This window comes from Vanacampus margaritifer, chromosome 9 (genome assembly GCF_051991255.1).
Source record: "Vanacampus margaritifer isolate UIUO_Vmar chromosome 9, RoL_Vmar_1.0, whole genome shotgun sequence".
Classification (NCBI taxonomy): domain Eukaryota; kingdom Metazoa; phylum Chordata; class Actinopteri; order Syngnathiformes; family Syngnathidae; genus Vanacampus; species Vanacampus margaritifer.
Genome location: NC_135440.1, coordinates 3796776 through 3814731, shown reverse-complemented (window position 1 = coordinate 3814731; position 17956 = coordinate 3796776). Strand labels below are relative to the sequence as shown.

The 17956-nt window shown below is 39.7% G+C and overlaps 1 protein-coding gene across 1 annotated transcript in view; it reads left to right on the top strand.

Moving 5' to 3' along the window:
* The first annotated feature begins 10492 nt into the window (after positions 1–10492).
* Positions 10493–17956, top strand: part of LOC144057579 (exostosin-1-like) — a 30722-nt gene continuing 23258 nt past the window's right edge. The window contains exon 1 of the mRNA XM_077575318.1: positions 10493–12352. Coding sequence (XP_077431444.1) covers positions 11409–12352 — 944 coding nt within the window. The 5' untranslated portion in view covers positions 10493–11408. The remainder of the gene's footprint in view (positions 12353–17956) is intronic.

Sequence of the window (17956 nt, the reverse complement as noted above, 5' to 3'; positions counted from 1 at the left end):
GAAAGTCTCTGTTTAGTCATCAGTTATATTTAAAGGGAAATAAATACAGTCTGCCAGGGTATGTAAAATTATCAGTCCAACTGTACATATGCAGTCAATGTGACTTATATTTCCTGCGCTTTTTAAATTGGAATTGTTTATTTATTGCCAAGAAGTTTAACAGGCTGCAGGCCCAGTGTGAGCCAAAGGTTAATAGCGGTCACACAGCACGGCTGTTTTTTTTTACCTGTGACATTCTGTGTGACACAGTATCATCCCTAGCCCGCAACAGTTGATAATTGCTGGTGCACATTTTTTGTTTTGCCTCATTGTCAGATAAGTAACATTAGAGTGACATTATAATGCATCAGGCACTCTATAACCCAGATAACGTCCCACCTGGCCCACCACATTTAGTATTGCAATGTGGTCACAGGAAACTGACGTGTGACAAGGTGCGCTCTGAGGAACGTTAATCTTATTTGAGCCACAATTACTTCAGTGTATTTCATAGTTAGAAACAGATACAGTAGGCACAATTTAGATTCATAGCTAGCCTTCTCATTGTCCTACCCACTAACTATATACGGTGTCCCAGTGGCGGCGGGATTTATTACCCACTTACTATCACACCAAGGTCACGTTCTCAGAGGCACATATAAGCTTCTATGGGCTTCCTGGGAAGCATCATGAAAGGTTTTCTCTAATGAGGTCTCTTATTACAAACCTTATTAACCTTCTACTGCCTTAAAGGGGTTTCTCGTCTTGTTATCTTGATTGGTCTTTGTGGATCTGCTCACACACACACACAAAATCACTTAGTCAAGGCCTTATGTGATAATAAAACGAAAGAGCATTTATGTGTGAGAAAAGTGCAGCCATGGTGTCACTTAGCTATTGATGGACAAGTGACCAAGTCATCTTCATTCCCCAACCTACGGTATTAAAAGTAGGGATGTTCAGTACCACTTTTTTTTTAGACCGATACTCAATTCTTTAGTACTCACCGACACCGATACCAAGTGCAGATACCATTAGTACTTATGATACATAACATTTCCCAAAAATAATTACAAATATTTTTTTAAAGGACCTATATATCCCAATTATATCAAATTTTCTTAAAAATGCTTGAAATGAATGGCAATTAAATGTTTTCAATTTGCTCATAAGTCATTTTGCAAAGAGCACACAATAAAATGATTTTCAAGAAATAGATGAATAAAATGAAACAAATAATCCAGTGGCCAGAGAAAAAAAGTCCCAATCAAAATATGTGGTTGTACAACTTCCTTTGAATGAATACATAAAGAATTCAAATTCAATGTGTGTGTGTGTGTGTGCGTGTGTGTGTGCGTGTGTGTGTGTGTGTGTGTGTGTGTGTGTGTGTGTGTGTGTGTGTGTGTGTGTGTGTGTCAAGGTGAACTGGCAAATGTACGCGTCTACATGTGTACCCTCAGGGCCCGTGTGCCCTTTATTAACAGCAAGTTGACTGCGCTCAGCTTCGCCAGTGATTAAAGCTTTTCATGGCCGGTAACTTTCGCACCACTGTGAACTGTGTGAGGTGATTAAAGGCAGCAAATTCTGTAGCATGTCCCTCTGCTATTCAGCCTCATTGATCTTCTTCTCTAGCTTGCGCCCAGCAGCCTTGTCTCATTGGAGTAAGACAAGATAAAGACTCCTCCTCATTCCTTTTCTCAATCACATGCGGCCTAGTGGCTGGTTCTCCACCAATTTTATTCTGATTAAAACACCATTAGTGGAATGTTAGCTCTCATCTTACCATTTGCAGGCATGTTAAAGCGTTTTTAATTATGCTATATTAATGTGGCAACATGGTGTGTTCTACCTTGAACGCAATGGATCAAAACAAAAAATAATATGTTCCAGAGTCAAACTGATACCATCATTAAACTTTTAAGTACAATTTTAACATTTTAACAATCTTGTGAATATACTGTAAAAATAAATGAAGCACTGCTATTATAACTAGAAAATGCAATTCCTGGAGAAATTGCATGTGAAGGCTGTAAGGCTGAATGAAAACCTGTGGAATAGATGGGAGAGCTCATGGCATGAAATGGTGGAATATATTGAAGTTGGAATGAAGTGAATCGGATACAAAATGTGGAAGTAAATGTGAAATGTAGAATCTCCAATTAAGAATGAGTGGGGAAAAGTAGGGTACAAAATGGGGAATTGTGGGTAAGGCGTGAATTTTGGTACTGAAAGAAATGGAAGCGCTCATGGCATGAATTGGTGGAATGTATTGAAGTTGGAACGAAATCAATGGGATGAAATATGTGGAAGTAAATGTGAAATGTAGAATCTCCCATTAAGAATGAATGGGATGAAAAATAGTGTACAAAATCAGGAATTGTGGGTAAGCATGAATATTTAGAAAAAGAAAATACACCCTAGAATGGCGTGAATTTTTGGAATGTGTTAAAATTGGGATGTTTGAAGTATAGGAATAACATATGAGTGAAGGCCACAACCTTCACACAATAATAAAAAAAAACATTTTAAATCCTGGGCGTTATTTTATTTTGAAATGGCTTGGTCAGAACCAACAAAAGGCCAAAACATGGTCAAATAACGCCCAGGGGTTTTAAAGACATGCACAATGATATGTAATGCATAAAAATAAGTTATCTATTGTTAACTGTAAGATGCAAACACACTAAATCACTAGTGATGATGGAATCTTACTATTTTCATTGTGAATCCAGACAGGAGCCTACTTTTGGAATAAGTGTAATCATTATTTTAAATTCTTTAAAGCATAATCTTTTCTTCTTCTTTTTTTTTTACTCAGTTAACTCAGATTCATTTACTTCCTGTGGTGGCCTATAAACTCTGCTCACAACACGTATCCAGGCAGCCAAACTTGGAGGAATCACTGGCAAGAAGATGGATCGGGCTATAGGTGCTGTAGTTTTACTTTCTGTTTTACTTGCTTGAAGAGAAATGTGAAATAAATATGCACAAAGCCAAATTCGAATAGCTTATTAGTTGTGTGTCTTTGGCGTATCATCTCAGAGCAAAATCCCACTTATTAACTTAAAGCGTAACTCAACAGGAAATCTGACTCTTGCTCCACTACTCACTAAGATTGGAAATGAGCACTCAAAGTGGGTGTTGCCTGGAGGCCTTGAGTTGCAAATGTGGAGAAGGTTGGGCGTGGTCTGGCTGTGATTAGTCAGGTTTCAATCCAATTGTTTCAAATTTTTAAAGCGAATTTACTGAAAATGCGCAAAGCGGACTTGTGCCCGTTTCCACCTGTTCTTCTTTAGCGAAGAAGAACAGGTGGCGGTATACACCATAGAGATGTGATCCACCAGTAATTTAAAAGACGAAAAAGACCAGGAAGCGACTGCACTGTGCTATGATGTCATATGAATTTTATTTTGTAATTCTTGATAAACAGTAGCGTTTCTTTGCTGTTTTCCTTCTAAAATAGCATTCGCATTCGCGTCTTTAATTAATCACAAAAGATTTTTGTTTCGTCGTCCCCCCCAAACATACCTTACTTTATTGTCTGACATTGCTTTGGGACTACAAACGTACGTATGACATAATATCTGGGTCAAAACGTCAGACGTGTATCCGGTGTTGCCAGCAGTTATTCGCAAAACCTGTTTCTATCGCCAAAATTTGCATTTTCCTTTTTTCGATATGCTTCAAAATCCATCCCCTCGAATTTTGGGCCCTTTTTTTTTTAATTTCTAGTGTTTCCATTCAGTTTAATTTTAACATTTCTTGAAAATTCGAATAAAAATGGGTGGATGGAAACCCAACTATTGACAGCAGCAGTGAAAACTATGATCTAAATAATTTCTATACTACGACAATACTATGCTAAATAAACTAACCAATGCTATGCAAATAAATCACTAACGGGAAAATGGGTATAAAGATGTTTGCAAAACCTACGACAACAACTAACTAAGGAGGCGTGTACGAGACTTTTTTTTTTCACTCACTCACAAACATGTTCTCCCAGGCAGGGAAGCTAACCCACGCCATCCTGCATCGTAAGTAAGTGACAGTACCACTCCGCCAGCCCAGGTGTGCATGAGACTGAGCCAGTGGATGACTACGTCACACTTTACAAGTAACTGACTTCTTGCGTAATGAGGGGGCAAACAGCCAAATTGTGTTTATCCCAGTGTTTAACCTTAAGATGGCACCAAACACGAGGTTTTTGCCCCAAATTCACGCTTTCAACAAACATGCACTGAAATGTCGAAAAAATGACCAGGACATTTAGACAGCATTAGTTGACACCAGTTAATACAGTTTATCTGATCAACTTAATCAGCAAAAAAAATTGATTAAGTGTTAAGTACCTCTTTAACACATTAAGCGCCTGCCTAAACATGCCTCTAAAACCAACGGGTGACTTTAGAATCACCCTCAAAAATCTGAAGTTTTCCTGGAAATTCAACAATTTTGTCAATGCCTATACTAAATAATTGATATCTAGCTCTTGAAGCACATAGAAATATAATCCCAAAAACATTTCAGAGCTTACACCTGTGGCTTTCACACAAACCTAAGTTTATTATTATAAACCTTCAATATTGTTTTTGTTTTTTAAATCAACAAACAATGTTATCATTTGACAGCACTGAAAAAAAACACACACACACACAAAAAGCCGGCGAAAAAGTGAAGCACGGAATGCAGCGTGAGTCCTTTGATGACCGCTGACCTGAGATCGGTGAGGTACACTGAGGGTTCCACTGTACAGTATAATAACGCAGGCGTAACATGAATCATCATCTCTTTTGATCCTGGGTTTGCAGCAATCCTTTTGTTGCAGATCACTCCCTTTTCCACTTAAAGGGTTCTTTCAAGGTGGGTGGGTGTCTATTTTGTCATGACTGGGCGTGTGAGGATGAGGGACCCAAATGCGGGGAAACACGGCAGGGAGACAGGTATGAAGGGCAATATGAGGAACTTTATTAAAACATGCAGAGACAAATGAGTAGACTGGTTGCCACGACTGGACTGAGGAGAAGATGACGTAACTGTGACGTGGACGACTGGACTGAGGCAAAGATGACTTACAGTAACTGCGACGTGGACGACTGGACTGAAGCAAAGATGACTTAACTGTGACATGGACGACTGGGTTAGCTGTGGCGATGATTGTGATTTGGCAGTGATGACGAAGGCTGCTTGGCGGTGAAGACGAAGGCTGCTTGGCGGTGAAGATGAAAGCTACATGGCGGTGAGGACGAAGGCTACTTGGCGACAAGGATGAAGGCTACTTGGCGGTGAGGACAAAGAGCACTTGGAGGTGAGGACGAAGAGCACTTGGAGATGAGGACGAAGAGTAGTGATGGCAAAATCGAAACTGTGTTTTGATACGTACCGGAACCCAGGCGGAACTTGTGATTCGAATTGCGTTCCTAAATCTGTCTCAGAATCAGGATGTCACATGACAGTTGCCTTTCGCGTTCCATTACGCCTCCAAACGTCACATCGTTTCAGCAAGTGCCTTTTCTAAAATTAAATAAAATCATACCATTGCACTATATTAAAATGTCTTGAATCTGAAATAAATCAAACCTAAGTATACTTCGTATGTAAAATTGCCTTGCTGATTCATCGCCCTACATGATAAAATGTCAAGATCCTCTTGAACGCGGTGGTTGGTTTAGTGGTAACGCACCCACACAATGGGCTAAGAAAATGGTCGGAGTAGAGTTGCTGCTCCTCCGCGTTAAGAAGAGCCAGTAGAGGTGGCTCAAGCATTTGGTTCGCATGCCTCCTGGGCGCCTTCCTGGAGAGGTGTTTCGGGCACATCTCAAAACACACTGGAGAGACTATGTCTCTCGGCTGGCCTGGGAACGCTTTGGGATCCTGCTGGAGGAGCTGGTTGAAGTGGCTGGGAAGCGGCAGAAGATGGATGGATGGATGGATGGAAGAACGCATGTTGTTGCTGTGCATTAAAACCACTCCAAAATAAAATAGGATTTTGTGTTGTTTGATAGACACAACTCAACAACGCAAAACAGTATCTACTCGGAAATTTCACTCAGGGGTATGACATAGGCATTGCATGCAATGCTTTAAGATAAGAGGAAGCCAGGGTAAGGGTTGATAAACATCACCGCTCAACAAGCTAAAATAGTTCCCACTAGTAATTCCAGGGCTAATAAATGGCTTCAGAACAAATAGCAAGGGCAGATTGTGGCAATACCATATCAGATTTGATCAAGCAGCAGATGTCTTTATATTGCAAGTCATTACTGTGGTCATACCTATTAGCATATAAATGCTCCCTTGGTCTGTGGAGACCTAAAAGTTATTGCAAGTGTAATTGAACCGGATCTGTGCCTTGATAGAGATGCTCCAGCACGTACACGCGTGTCACACTGCAAAGAGCTAAATTGTCATCACACATCATTTTACTGAAATTCAGCCTGATCAAATTGGTTAAAGCATAAGAGAAATATTAAACCTTTTGAGTGGTATCGTTATTGTGAAATACGCATCACTGACAAATGTAATTTTTCCTCAATAATAACTAATTAAGTATATTAATTGACGATTGATGACATGTGACTTCTTCTGTAATGAATAACCCTACACAGGCCTTCAAGGGCATATTTTGGCGTAAAATTTATTTTCATTCAATGGATTGGTTCAAACTTGTCACTTTATATTTCCATTTCCAATTTAAACTTGCTCCCATATGCATTAAATAGTCTTAGTATCTAATTGCAATAAATGTAAAGAATTGTAAATGACGTTTTAACCAATCTAATAAATGAAAATAGCAAATGTGCATGTCAGATTATGCATCGAAGGTTTGTGTATGCGTTTTCATTACACAAGAATAAAACAGAATTAATCTCAACATGGCGTGGCAATTCACTTTGAATTATGAGGGTCATGTCCAGGTTAAATGCTTTTGTGTTGCTGCCACTCAAGTGAAAGGTCCTTGTGACTGTAGCATGCCCCAGAAATGATTGCCAGGGACCCAAGCAGTTCCATCAACATTCAACGAGGTCAATCATTAGTCACGGCCCCACATATTAATCAAATGAGTAGGCTCCTTAGGCACCTAGAGGCAATTGAGATGAGATGTTTAAGATGTTTCAGGCATGGTATTTTTTTTCTCCGAGATTTATAGATTCTAGAGGCATGTTGTGATTTTTTTGTTTTTTTTGTCTTATCTTCAATTATGTTATGCTAAAAATATAGTACTATTACATTAGAATTTAATGATGGATCAGTATGAAAACTGTGTTACGTCCCTAAGATGAGTTTTGGGTGGGGTTCCTTGCCTTGCTCAAAGAGTGGACAAAACTATGAATCTCCAGTTCAAATCTTCGATTCCTATATATCCTATATATATATATTCCTATATATACATGTATATATATATATATATATATATATATATATTCCTATATATACATGTATATATATATATATATATATATATATATATATATATATATATATATATATATACATGTATATATATATATATATATATATATATATATATATATATATTTTTTTTTTTATTATTATTATTTATTTATTTTTTTTATTAATTTGTATTATTATTATTTTTTATTTTATTTTAACATTTTTCACCCACAACAAACATAATGGCCAAATGTCCTGATACTGTTGTTCGAAAATGTTGTCACTAAATCCATGACTCCAATAACTTAAAAATGGAAGAGAGGATGACTGATATTACTCTTAGTCAGCTCAGCTACCAACTTGAATGATCTAACTCAGCACATGGTGTAACCATCCATCCATCTAGCCATACATTTTCTACAGCTCTTTTCTTAATTTGGGTCACACATAAGCTGCACCTATCCCACCTGATTTTAGGCAGGAGGCCCTGGATTGGTCACCTGACAATTTGCCTTTAATGGGCAGGTATTCTTAAAGGTCTGCCATACCCCATCTCTCTCTCCATTTTCGGCCATCCTTTTCAGTTCCCCATATGGTCTTCCTCCCCCAAAATCTCCCTGGAGTGGAACACTTCTTCTTCGTATTCCCCGTTTCCTTTCTAGTTTTCTTCCATTGACTTCACCTCTTGATAATTTTCCTAGCCATTTTTGAGCTTTCACTGTTTTCAGCACTTTTTCCACTCCAACTTCCTGCAGTACAATCGATTTTTTTCCTGTTGATCTCCTTTAACATCTTTCGCCAAAACCACAACTCCCACTTATCACTCTTTTTTGTTCTTTATTAATAATACGTCAGATTTATATAGCGCTTTTCTGGACACTCAAAGACACATCACATATTCATGTGCTCACACATTAACATTCTACATATATAGCCACAGCAGCCACTCTGGGGCAGACTGACAGAAGCGTCATTACGATTTCATTTCATTACGATGGTCTTCTCGTCTGCAAAAAAATTCACATAGGCACACAGAAATATAGTACACAGTGATTTTTTTAGGGTGTACACACACCTGCACTGTTTGGTCCAATTTAAAAAGACCACGGTTGGTTTTCCACGCTGGTCCAGGCCTTTTATGCGGGTGTGAGTACCTGTATAAAAGGTATCCTCTGTCTTCTGTTTAGCCACACAGCGTTGTTTGTCCTCTTATCCTAGTGTTTTGTTAGTTTAGTATTTTGGTACTACATGCCTCGTTTGTTTGTCTTTTTTTTTTTTAGTTGTGATTAAATCACCTGCTTGCGCATACCTGCCTTGTCACTTTGCTTACCTGCACTTGGGTCCACAAATCCTGCCAAACCTGACACCATCAATGATGGGCTGATATAACGATGGTTTTGCCCAAGATGCAAATTTTGGAGAACACACTTATGTTACACAGTTACACGCAGGCAGCAAATAATTGACCTTTTGATGTAGTGTCAAGGCGGAAAGCATAAAAATGTGTCTGAGTCGTCACCTGGCTGATGGGCTTGCTGGCTGTCTCAAAAAGCTCTGCTGACCTGGGTACATCCAAATGAGATAGTGGCATGGCTGAATGTATGACACATTAGGAGCGCCACTCTGGCATCCTGACACCGCTGCTCTGATCCTGGCCGCTGCTCAGCTCAGACCAACACAATGCACCAGCGGGGGAGACAGCATTTCCACAGCCTCATTAAGCTGCCAATAATAGCAAGACAAGAATAGAACCCACTGACAATTTCTTTTTTTAACAGCAGTTTGTTCTAACTTTTTTCTACACTACACTACATCGATTATATTGATTATATTTCCCTGCCATCCAGTTATATCTAATAATTTTCTCATCATAAAATGAACTTGAACAGCTTAAAATAACTTAATTTGACATCTCAAACCACATATGATTGTTGTCATGGCTTCATCTATTTTTGTACGAATTTCAACCTTACTTTGTAAACTAGTGCAAAGGATGAAAGGATGAAGAAATATGGAGTAACAAAGGAGACGTTGGCGAAAAATGCACCATTGGTATGATGATTGAACAGGAAAGCAGCAACAAATAGGTGAGTTGAGAGAATGAGGTTACCATCTCCGCCAATGATGACCTGAGGGACGAGGCTTCACATTCCTACTTTGCCCAATTGTCACTTTTGGAAAATCACTTTGGGCAGCTGTGAAAACACATAATGGCTTATGACGTGGCTCCATTTTATTAACAATACTTATTTTTTCCCTGGGTGGAAGTGGGCAAAAAGTGAGTTTCATGATTGCTTACTGGTCAGTGGCTCAATGGCTTTTTGAGCAACAAACATGACTATATGCAAAAGTAAAGCATTTAATAAATGTTTGCGTATGACATTCAGAATATGTGTCCATTTCAAACTATTAGGGTCATTTTTTTCCCATTTTAAATCATGCAAGTAATTAACTGATTATAAAAAGAGGAGGATGAGTGTGCAGTTGATCAAAAAATGTTGAAGACGTCCTCATAACATTAAATGTTGAAAGAATTAACACATAAAAGGTGCTCTTCAAATTTGGCAGACACATTTTTTGATAAAAAGAAAAATTAAGCAATTAACTGTGATTAATCAAAATTTTACGATGTGATTGTTAATCTCATTTAAAAAATGCAGCCTAGTAGGTAAACTCTAACTTAACCTGTTCAGGTTATGTGGACTAAAATAGCTTTTGATTTAATAAAATATTAGCTCCCAATGCTGCAAATTCAACAAATACTGTAACTCTTTTCAGTTCTTTACATCTTATCTGTCGTGAAAGTCTGTTTTGTGTAATAGTTTGGTGCAGTGTTCTAAGTTTTTTGTTTTGTTTTTTAAAAAAAATTTTTGGGGTTGGGGGGCTGTTGCAATTGGGAGGTTTAACATTCAAATGATTTTCTAAAGGCGAAGACTTGAAAAGAGAAAAGACTACTCGAAATCAGAGAAAAAATATACTAAACGCAGTGGTGGTTGAAAATGAAATAAATCACAAATAAGTGACCGCCTTTTTTGATATGTATTGTGAGTGACTGCACCGAAGCCCCGCCCGTTTCGGAAGCGCCTATACCTAAAGGTAACGCACTTTGCATAACGTAGCAACGTCACATCCTCATCTTCAGCGGCGGTCCTCTGCCTCAAGTACTGGTTTGCTCTGTCTGTGCTTGTTTTGTTGTCCTACAACACTTCTTTCTGATTCAAATCTGCGTCGGGTGTGTGAGACGTTTTGGGGAATTTACTATGTTGTCCCAATGAGCGGAGTCGGGGAGAAGCTGCGGATTCTGGAAGTGGCATGTTATTTGGACATAAGAGAGGCTGCCTTCACTTTCAAACCGGTGATGAGCTACTTCGGTGTTCGAAAGCTAGCAGGCTAACCCCAGGAATGTTTACGATCCTCGCATGTTGCCTGCGTTGAGCCGGACATATAAAGTTAGTAAATTACAAACTAAGACACATTTATCTTACAATTCGTCTTAAAACGAGTAACGTGTGACTTGTGTTATGTTAAATGTTGGTGACTCCAACGTTAGCTTGTTTCAGTTGACTGAAGGAACAATAGTTTAGTGTCCAAGAACTGCATGCACTACCGAGTACCGAGCAGCACGTTTGGTGTTTTACGTTTGTAAATACTTGTTAGTTGTTGGATTGTTGTTGCGTTTTTGTTTTTGTTTTTTCTTAAACGCTCTTTTTTTTAAGATCGTAATGGATACTGGCTGAAAAGTAAAGGTAACGCTGCATGCATTGATGTAAGAGAATTGGGCACATCGATTGTATCAAGAAACCTTCAGCCAGTCAGTCGGCGGAGTATGACGAGAAGACCAGCTTGATGAGCATTAGAAATCGCCCACATGCTTTGGATCAGTTCCCGGACTTGTGAAAGGCATCTAAAGCTGAAGGTGGCAGACTTGCAACCCGTGGGAAGATGGCGGAGCTCTCCCGCAGGCGGTGGTGAAGCCAAAACTTCGGGACTTTTTGGATTTATCCCCGAACATTTTGGCTCACATTGTAGGACACATGCAGGCCAAAAAACGTTACTTAGTTTTGTTCTCTGCCGGCGTGTGTCTCCTACTGCTTTTTTCTTTCGGGGGTATTCAAGTCCCACTTTCCAGACGAGGTCTCAGCCGTCGTGATGCGCGGACTCTTCACCCCGGAGCGCGGTGGCGTCGCGTCCCGGGGGTCATTCAACCTTTCAGCGCCGGGGAGCAAGACCCCAATGACGATGCGAATGGGCACATATCTCCTCGTCAAAAGAGAGAAGCAATCCCAGGCCTTTTCTCTGGGAAACGCTGCAGAATGGAATCCTGTTTTGACTTTTCTCTTTGCGAGAGAAATGGCTTCAAAGTTTACGTCTATCCCCAGCAAAAGGGAGAGAAAATGTCAGAGAGCTACCAGAACATTTTGTCATCGATTGAAGGCTCTAGGTTTTTCACGCTGTATCCAGGCCAGGCATGTCTGTTTGTCCTGGGTTTGGACACTTTGGACAGGGATCAGCTGTCACCACAATATGTGCACAACCTAAAGGCAAAAGTCCAGAGTCTTCCTCTGTGGAATAATGGTAAAAACCACATCATCTTCAATTTATACTCCGGCACCTGGCCTGACTACACTGAAGACCTGGGCTTCGACATTGGCCTCGCCATGTTGGCTAAGGCCAGCATCAGCACAGAGAACATTCGGCCCAAATTTGATATTTCCATCCCTCTTTTCTCAAATGAGCACCCCAGGACAGGAGGGGAACGGGGCTACCTTAAACATAACACCATCCCCCCATTTAGGAAGTACTTACTGGTGTTCAAGGGAAAGAGATATTTAACTGGAATAGGGTCTGACACAAGGAACGCCTTGTATCATGTGCATAATGCAGAGGACGTGGTCCTTCTCACCACCTGCAAGCATGGGAGGGATTGGCAGAAGCACAAAGATGCACGCTGTGACAAAGACAATATAGAATATGACAAGTGAGTAAAAACATTTTTTTTTGACCATCATTTTATTAATTAAGTGAACAGACTATTAGAAACAGCTCTTGTCATTTTTTAGGGGGGAAGTCACTAGAAAGAAATGTCTGAATATGTTTTATTAATTTATTTTAAACTTGCACTAAAATAAGATTACATTATAATACCGAAACAACTGTGAAAAAAATGCTAAATTAAAACCACCAAAAAAATAAAGAAATAACTGCAAAACAGAAAAAAAAAACAATACAGTATTGGTAGTAACTTTCCTGCTTACACATGTTCAAAAAGGAGTAAACTTAAGTAACTATTCCTACCCATGTTTATTTCGTTATTACTATATAAACAATATTTATAACATACACAAAATTCCAATTCACAAAATACTGTGTGTCTCAATACCATGTTTATCTACCCATATCTAATTCCATAATATTTTAATTGTCAGCGAATTACTGACCAATCAATAATAGCTCCTACACTCATTTTACTAAACAATACATCTTAAAGGTGCTTTGTGGAGTTTGTCACTTTTGTATTAGTGACTGCCACTGCTGGCTAAAGCGTAACTGCAGCTTTTGTGTCAAGCTCATACATGTTGCGTGTACGAATACATGCGTTCAAGTCTGAGCTGTGCTCTAAGATGGCCTTTTGTTTTGTTTTCCGGTTTCCATCCCAATTGTCCTACGCTAACACGAAGGCTGTGTTAGGGCTGGGCGATAAATACATTTTTTTAAATTAATTTGAGTGTTTTGCTTGTGGAATAACAGTTAAGGGTCTGACCTTGAAAGCGCGAGGATTACAGGTTTCGAGTTCACTTTGATCTTTGTTTTTTAAAGGATTACTATTTACTACAATTTCTTTACAAAAGCCTTTATGCTCTGAGGGTTATGTTTACAAATAGGCCGGTAATGCCAGTAACAGCCTATGCTCTGACTGTTATGGTTAGGCTGGTAATGCCGATAGCAGTCTATCCTCAGTGACTAAACAAAGCTAAAAGTAGCGTTTATCCATCAACTTTCCGCCCAAGAGCATTGACAGTAGGGTTGTCACGATCCAAAAATTTCAAACTGGATATCGATACCCAGAAAAATACTCGATACTCGATTCCATTTTCAATACCGCGGAGGTAAAAAAGAAATACTTAAAAAATGCATAGAAAAATATTTTTATTAACAAACCGCAAATAATTAAATTAGGGACGCACCGAAATGAATTTTTTGGGCCGAAAACTGAAAATGAGAAATTCTTGTCCGAAACGCCGAAAAAAAGTTATGCCAATTTTTTATTATCATTGCATTTCTTATAATTAACTCTTTCACTGCCAGACGTTTTCAGAAACGGGTTGTCCCCACTGCCAGCCGATTTAAGCATTTTGAGTGATCTTTCAAGGTCCACAGAAAATGTTGTGTTTGGACTATGGAAACACACATACTACCAAATGAAAGATTGGACTCTCAGCTTTCATCAAAAAAGTTTGTTTCTACCTTATTCCGTTCTTCAGTAATCAACAATAGAAAATGGTTACTTTCACCGAAATTCTCTCTTTTGAAACAAAAAAACGGAGAAAAAGAGCTTTTTGTGAAACGATGTTATTTCATGCACTCTAGTGAATTGTACACTTCTTTTTGTCCATGAATGATGCCACAAATACCTAAATAGTGCTTTACTTCTGTAAAACGCTTTCACCAACAATGAAAAAGTGTTTTTTGATTGCAAAATACGTTTATTTCCATTCAACAGTGTAACAATTTGACAAAACAATTTCGCAAACTATTTACAAATGTGTGCAACTGTGGTACTACATACAATTATGTGGATGTTTCAAATACAGTTTTTCCTTTTGTAACGCTCTCCTGCGTGCAAGGAGACGCCAGGACTCGCACAACAGTTTACTTTCACTTTCACATTGGTCCGTTTTGCGTGCAAACGTTACACTTTCTTGACGGCCTTTTTTTCCGGGGAATAAAAAGCAAGTAGCAGACTGTACACACTTCCTCCGATGAATATGCATTGGACTCGAGGCACTCTCCGTCGTCCGATCGAACGTCCGCCTGTGCGTGCTCGGTTGTGTTCCGCGTTACGACACCGTCATAGCCGCCGCGTCAGCGGTTCCAATTTCGCCGTCAAGCTCGGATTCACCTTCATCATCATCGAGGATGACCATCGTCGTCATCAATGTACTATTTTAGCGTTGGTCGATGCCTTTCGTCTTGTAAGTGTAGAGCTGCTTGCAAACGCTCGCCATTGCCCGTTCCCTCCTCCATCTAGCTCCATCTAACGTCTTCTACTGCCGCGTCAATGCTTCTCAACCACGGAGTCACCACCCTCATCTTCATCATCGATGATGATCATCGTAGTCAACAATGTGCTCTTTCAGCGATGCTTTTGGTCTTTGAAAAAAACGTCTCGGGCGTGAGCTCCTCGCGACCGGCCGCCATTTTTCCTTTGTCTTCCATTCTCATCTCCTGCTCGACGCTCTAGCTCCGCCTCTACTGACGCCCACCCGATCTTGTCAAAAGAGAGTCATCGCTGCCCTCTAGGGGCCAAAAATAGTCATTAGGCACAACAGACAGACTGGAAACATTCACCAGACATGCGGAAGGGTTTCCTCTACCCGTTTCAAAAAAAAAAATCATTGGATGACGTCTTTTGACGTCATTGGCAGTGAACCGTAGGTTTTTACTTGACGTCTTTAAGCGTCAGTGGCAGTGAAAGAGTTAATAAAAATGATAATATTACTATAAAATATTAAGGCTTATTTGGCATTTTAACAAAGCACAATATAACTTGAAATGCGTCCACATCACAGACATCAGAGACATGTTGGCGAATGGCACATTAACTCTTTCACTGCCACTGACGTTTAAAGACGTCAAGTAAAAACCTACGGAGCGCTGCCAATGACGTCTAAAGACGTCATCCAATTTTTTTTTCTTTTTTTGAAACGGGTGCCGGCAAGCCTTCCAGAGATGTGGTGAAAATTTCAATCAGGTTTTTTGAGCCTAATGACTATTTTTGGCCCCTAGAGGGCAGCGATGACAAGATCGGGTGGGCGTCAGTAGAGGCGGAGCTAGAGTGTCGAGCAGGGGATGAGAATGTTAGACAAAGGAAAAATGGCGACCGGTTGCGGCAGCTCACGCCCGAGCCGTTTTTTTCAAATTCGAAAAGCATCGACCAACGATAAAGAGCACATTGATGACGACGATGATCATCATCGATGATGATGATGACTCCGTGGTTGGAAAGCATTGACGCGGCAGTAGGAGACGTGGGGGGGGGAGAGCTAGATGGCCGAGGAGGAGCACACGGAGAATGGCGCCCCGTTTGCTAGCAGCTCTACACTTACAAGACGAAAGACATCGACCAACGCTAAAAGAGCACATTGATGACGACGATGATCATCATCGATGATGATGATGGTGACTCCGAGCTTGACGGCGAAGTTGGAAGCGTTCACACGGCGGCTATGACGACGTCATAAACGCGGAGCACAACCGAGCACGTTCAGGCGGACGTTCAATCGGACGACGGAGAGTGCCCAGAGTCCAATGCATATTCATCGGAGGAGTGTGTACAGTCTGCTACTTGCTATTTATTCCCCGGAAAAAAAGGCCGTCAAGAAAGTGTAACGTTTGCACGCGAAACGGACAAATGCGAAAGTGAAAGTAAACTGTTGTACGAGTCCTGGCGTCTCCTTGCACGCAGGGGAGCGTTACAAAAAGAAAAACTGTATTTAAAACATCCACATAATTGTAAATAGTACCACAGTTGCACACATTTGTAAATAGTTTGCGAAATTGTTTTGTCAAATTGTTACACTGTTGAATGGAAATAAACGTATTTTGCAAACTAAAAACACTTTTTCATTTATGGTGAAAGCGTTTTACAGAAGTAAAGCACTGTTTAGGTGTTTGTGGCATCATTCATGGACGAAAAGAAGTGTACAATTCACTAGAGTGCATGAAATAATATCGTTTCACAAAAAGCTTGATTTCTCAGTTTTTTGTTTCAAAACAGAGCATTTGGGTGAAACTAACCATTTTCTATGGTTGATTACTGAAAAACGGAATAAGGTAGAAACAAACTTTTTTTTTTCTGATGAAAGATGAGAGTCCAATCTTTCATTTGGTAGTATGTGTGTATGTTCCATAGTCCAAACACAAACTTTTCTGTGGACCTTGAAAGATCAGTCAAAATGCTTAAATCGGCTGGCACCCACGGCATCCCTTTTCTGAAAACGTCTGACAGTCAAAGAGTTAAGCACGACCACCAGATTACAAAGGCGCTGCAGGAGAAAGAGTGGCTCACCTGTAGTGGGGTACTCTGCAGCGCTCTCTTTTTTGACACAGTTTACCAAGCAACACTCTCCTTCTCCGGTGTGCACATTGAAGCTGCCGGTACTCACAAACGCCTGCGAGCAGCAAGGCAGACACTCACTCCTGTGTTTGGTGTTCAATTCAAACAGACACTTGCTTGCAGCGTTTTTTTTGTTTTGTTTTGTTTTTGCTTGCGTCACCACAACATCCTCTTTCGGCCATATTCTTTCGGCTGAATGTTGAAAATGCAAATTTTTGCCGTTTTCGGACGAAAATTTTCGGTGACGCAATATTCCATGTATCACTAAATTAAATACATTATTAATAATCAAAAAATGAAAAAAAGGCAATCACTTTTTCACATGCAATTAAATCATAAATAACACAAATTAACAAATACGTCATACAAAAATTACCACAATGACAACATTCTTGGTTGTCTGTGGTAAAGACACACATAGGAAGCATCAATAAGAAAAAAATTTAGGTGGTTAACTATACAAGTAATCAGAATTATATTTTGAGGTAGTAAATATACAAACAATAAACAATCAGTAAAAATTAACATAACATTCTTCCATGCTTAATGTGTGAACCCTAAGTAAGACGTTTTGTTGAATATTTCCATTAAAAAAATCTGATGTTTAAACATCGATTCCGCCGCTTTGAGAATTGTGCGCTGTAATATCGCGATATATTGCCAAATCAATTTTTTTTAATACCCCTAATCTATACCATAACAAAGTGATATTGTATCCGGATACAACGTGTTGGTATCAATACTTTTCAAAGTATCAATACTTTTGACAACCCTAATCTTCACTTTGATGGAGTGGACATGATATACATGCGCGAGGTGGACATGTTGGCTTGCCGATGAAGTGTCAGGGGTGGGGTGGGGTGGGGTTGAACTCAGTGACGCTGCTATGAGGAATTACCCGTTGTCTTACACCAGTGAGTGTTTTCAAATTTGAGCATACAAAGGCTTTACAAGTTTTTACAATCTGGATTTATTTCCCCTTTGTGTGGTCAAAATGTTAGCAGTTTCATGCAAGTCTTGCAGTGTTATTTAGGGTATGTTAGCAATTTAGCAGCTGCTAATTGGGCCGCTACCTTGTTTGTGGTGTTGGTCAGTTATTAAATCCAACTGTGTAATATTTATTAAACCGTAGCAGCACAAACAAACAAAACTGATTATTTCCCCACATTTTGCAGTTAGCACCTGCTGATTCAGCCACCATGTACGAAGTGCCCGTTTACGTCTTTTGCTTTCATTTAATAACTA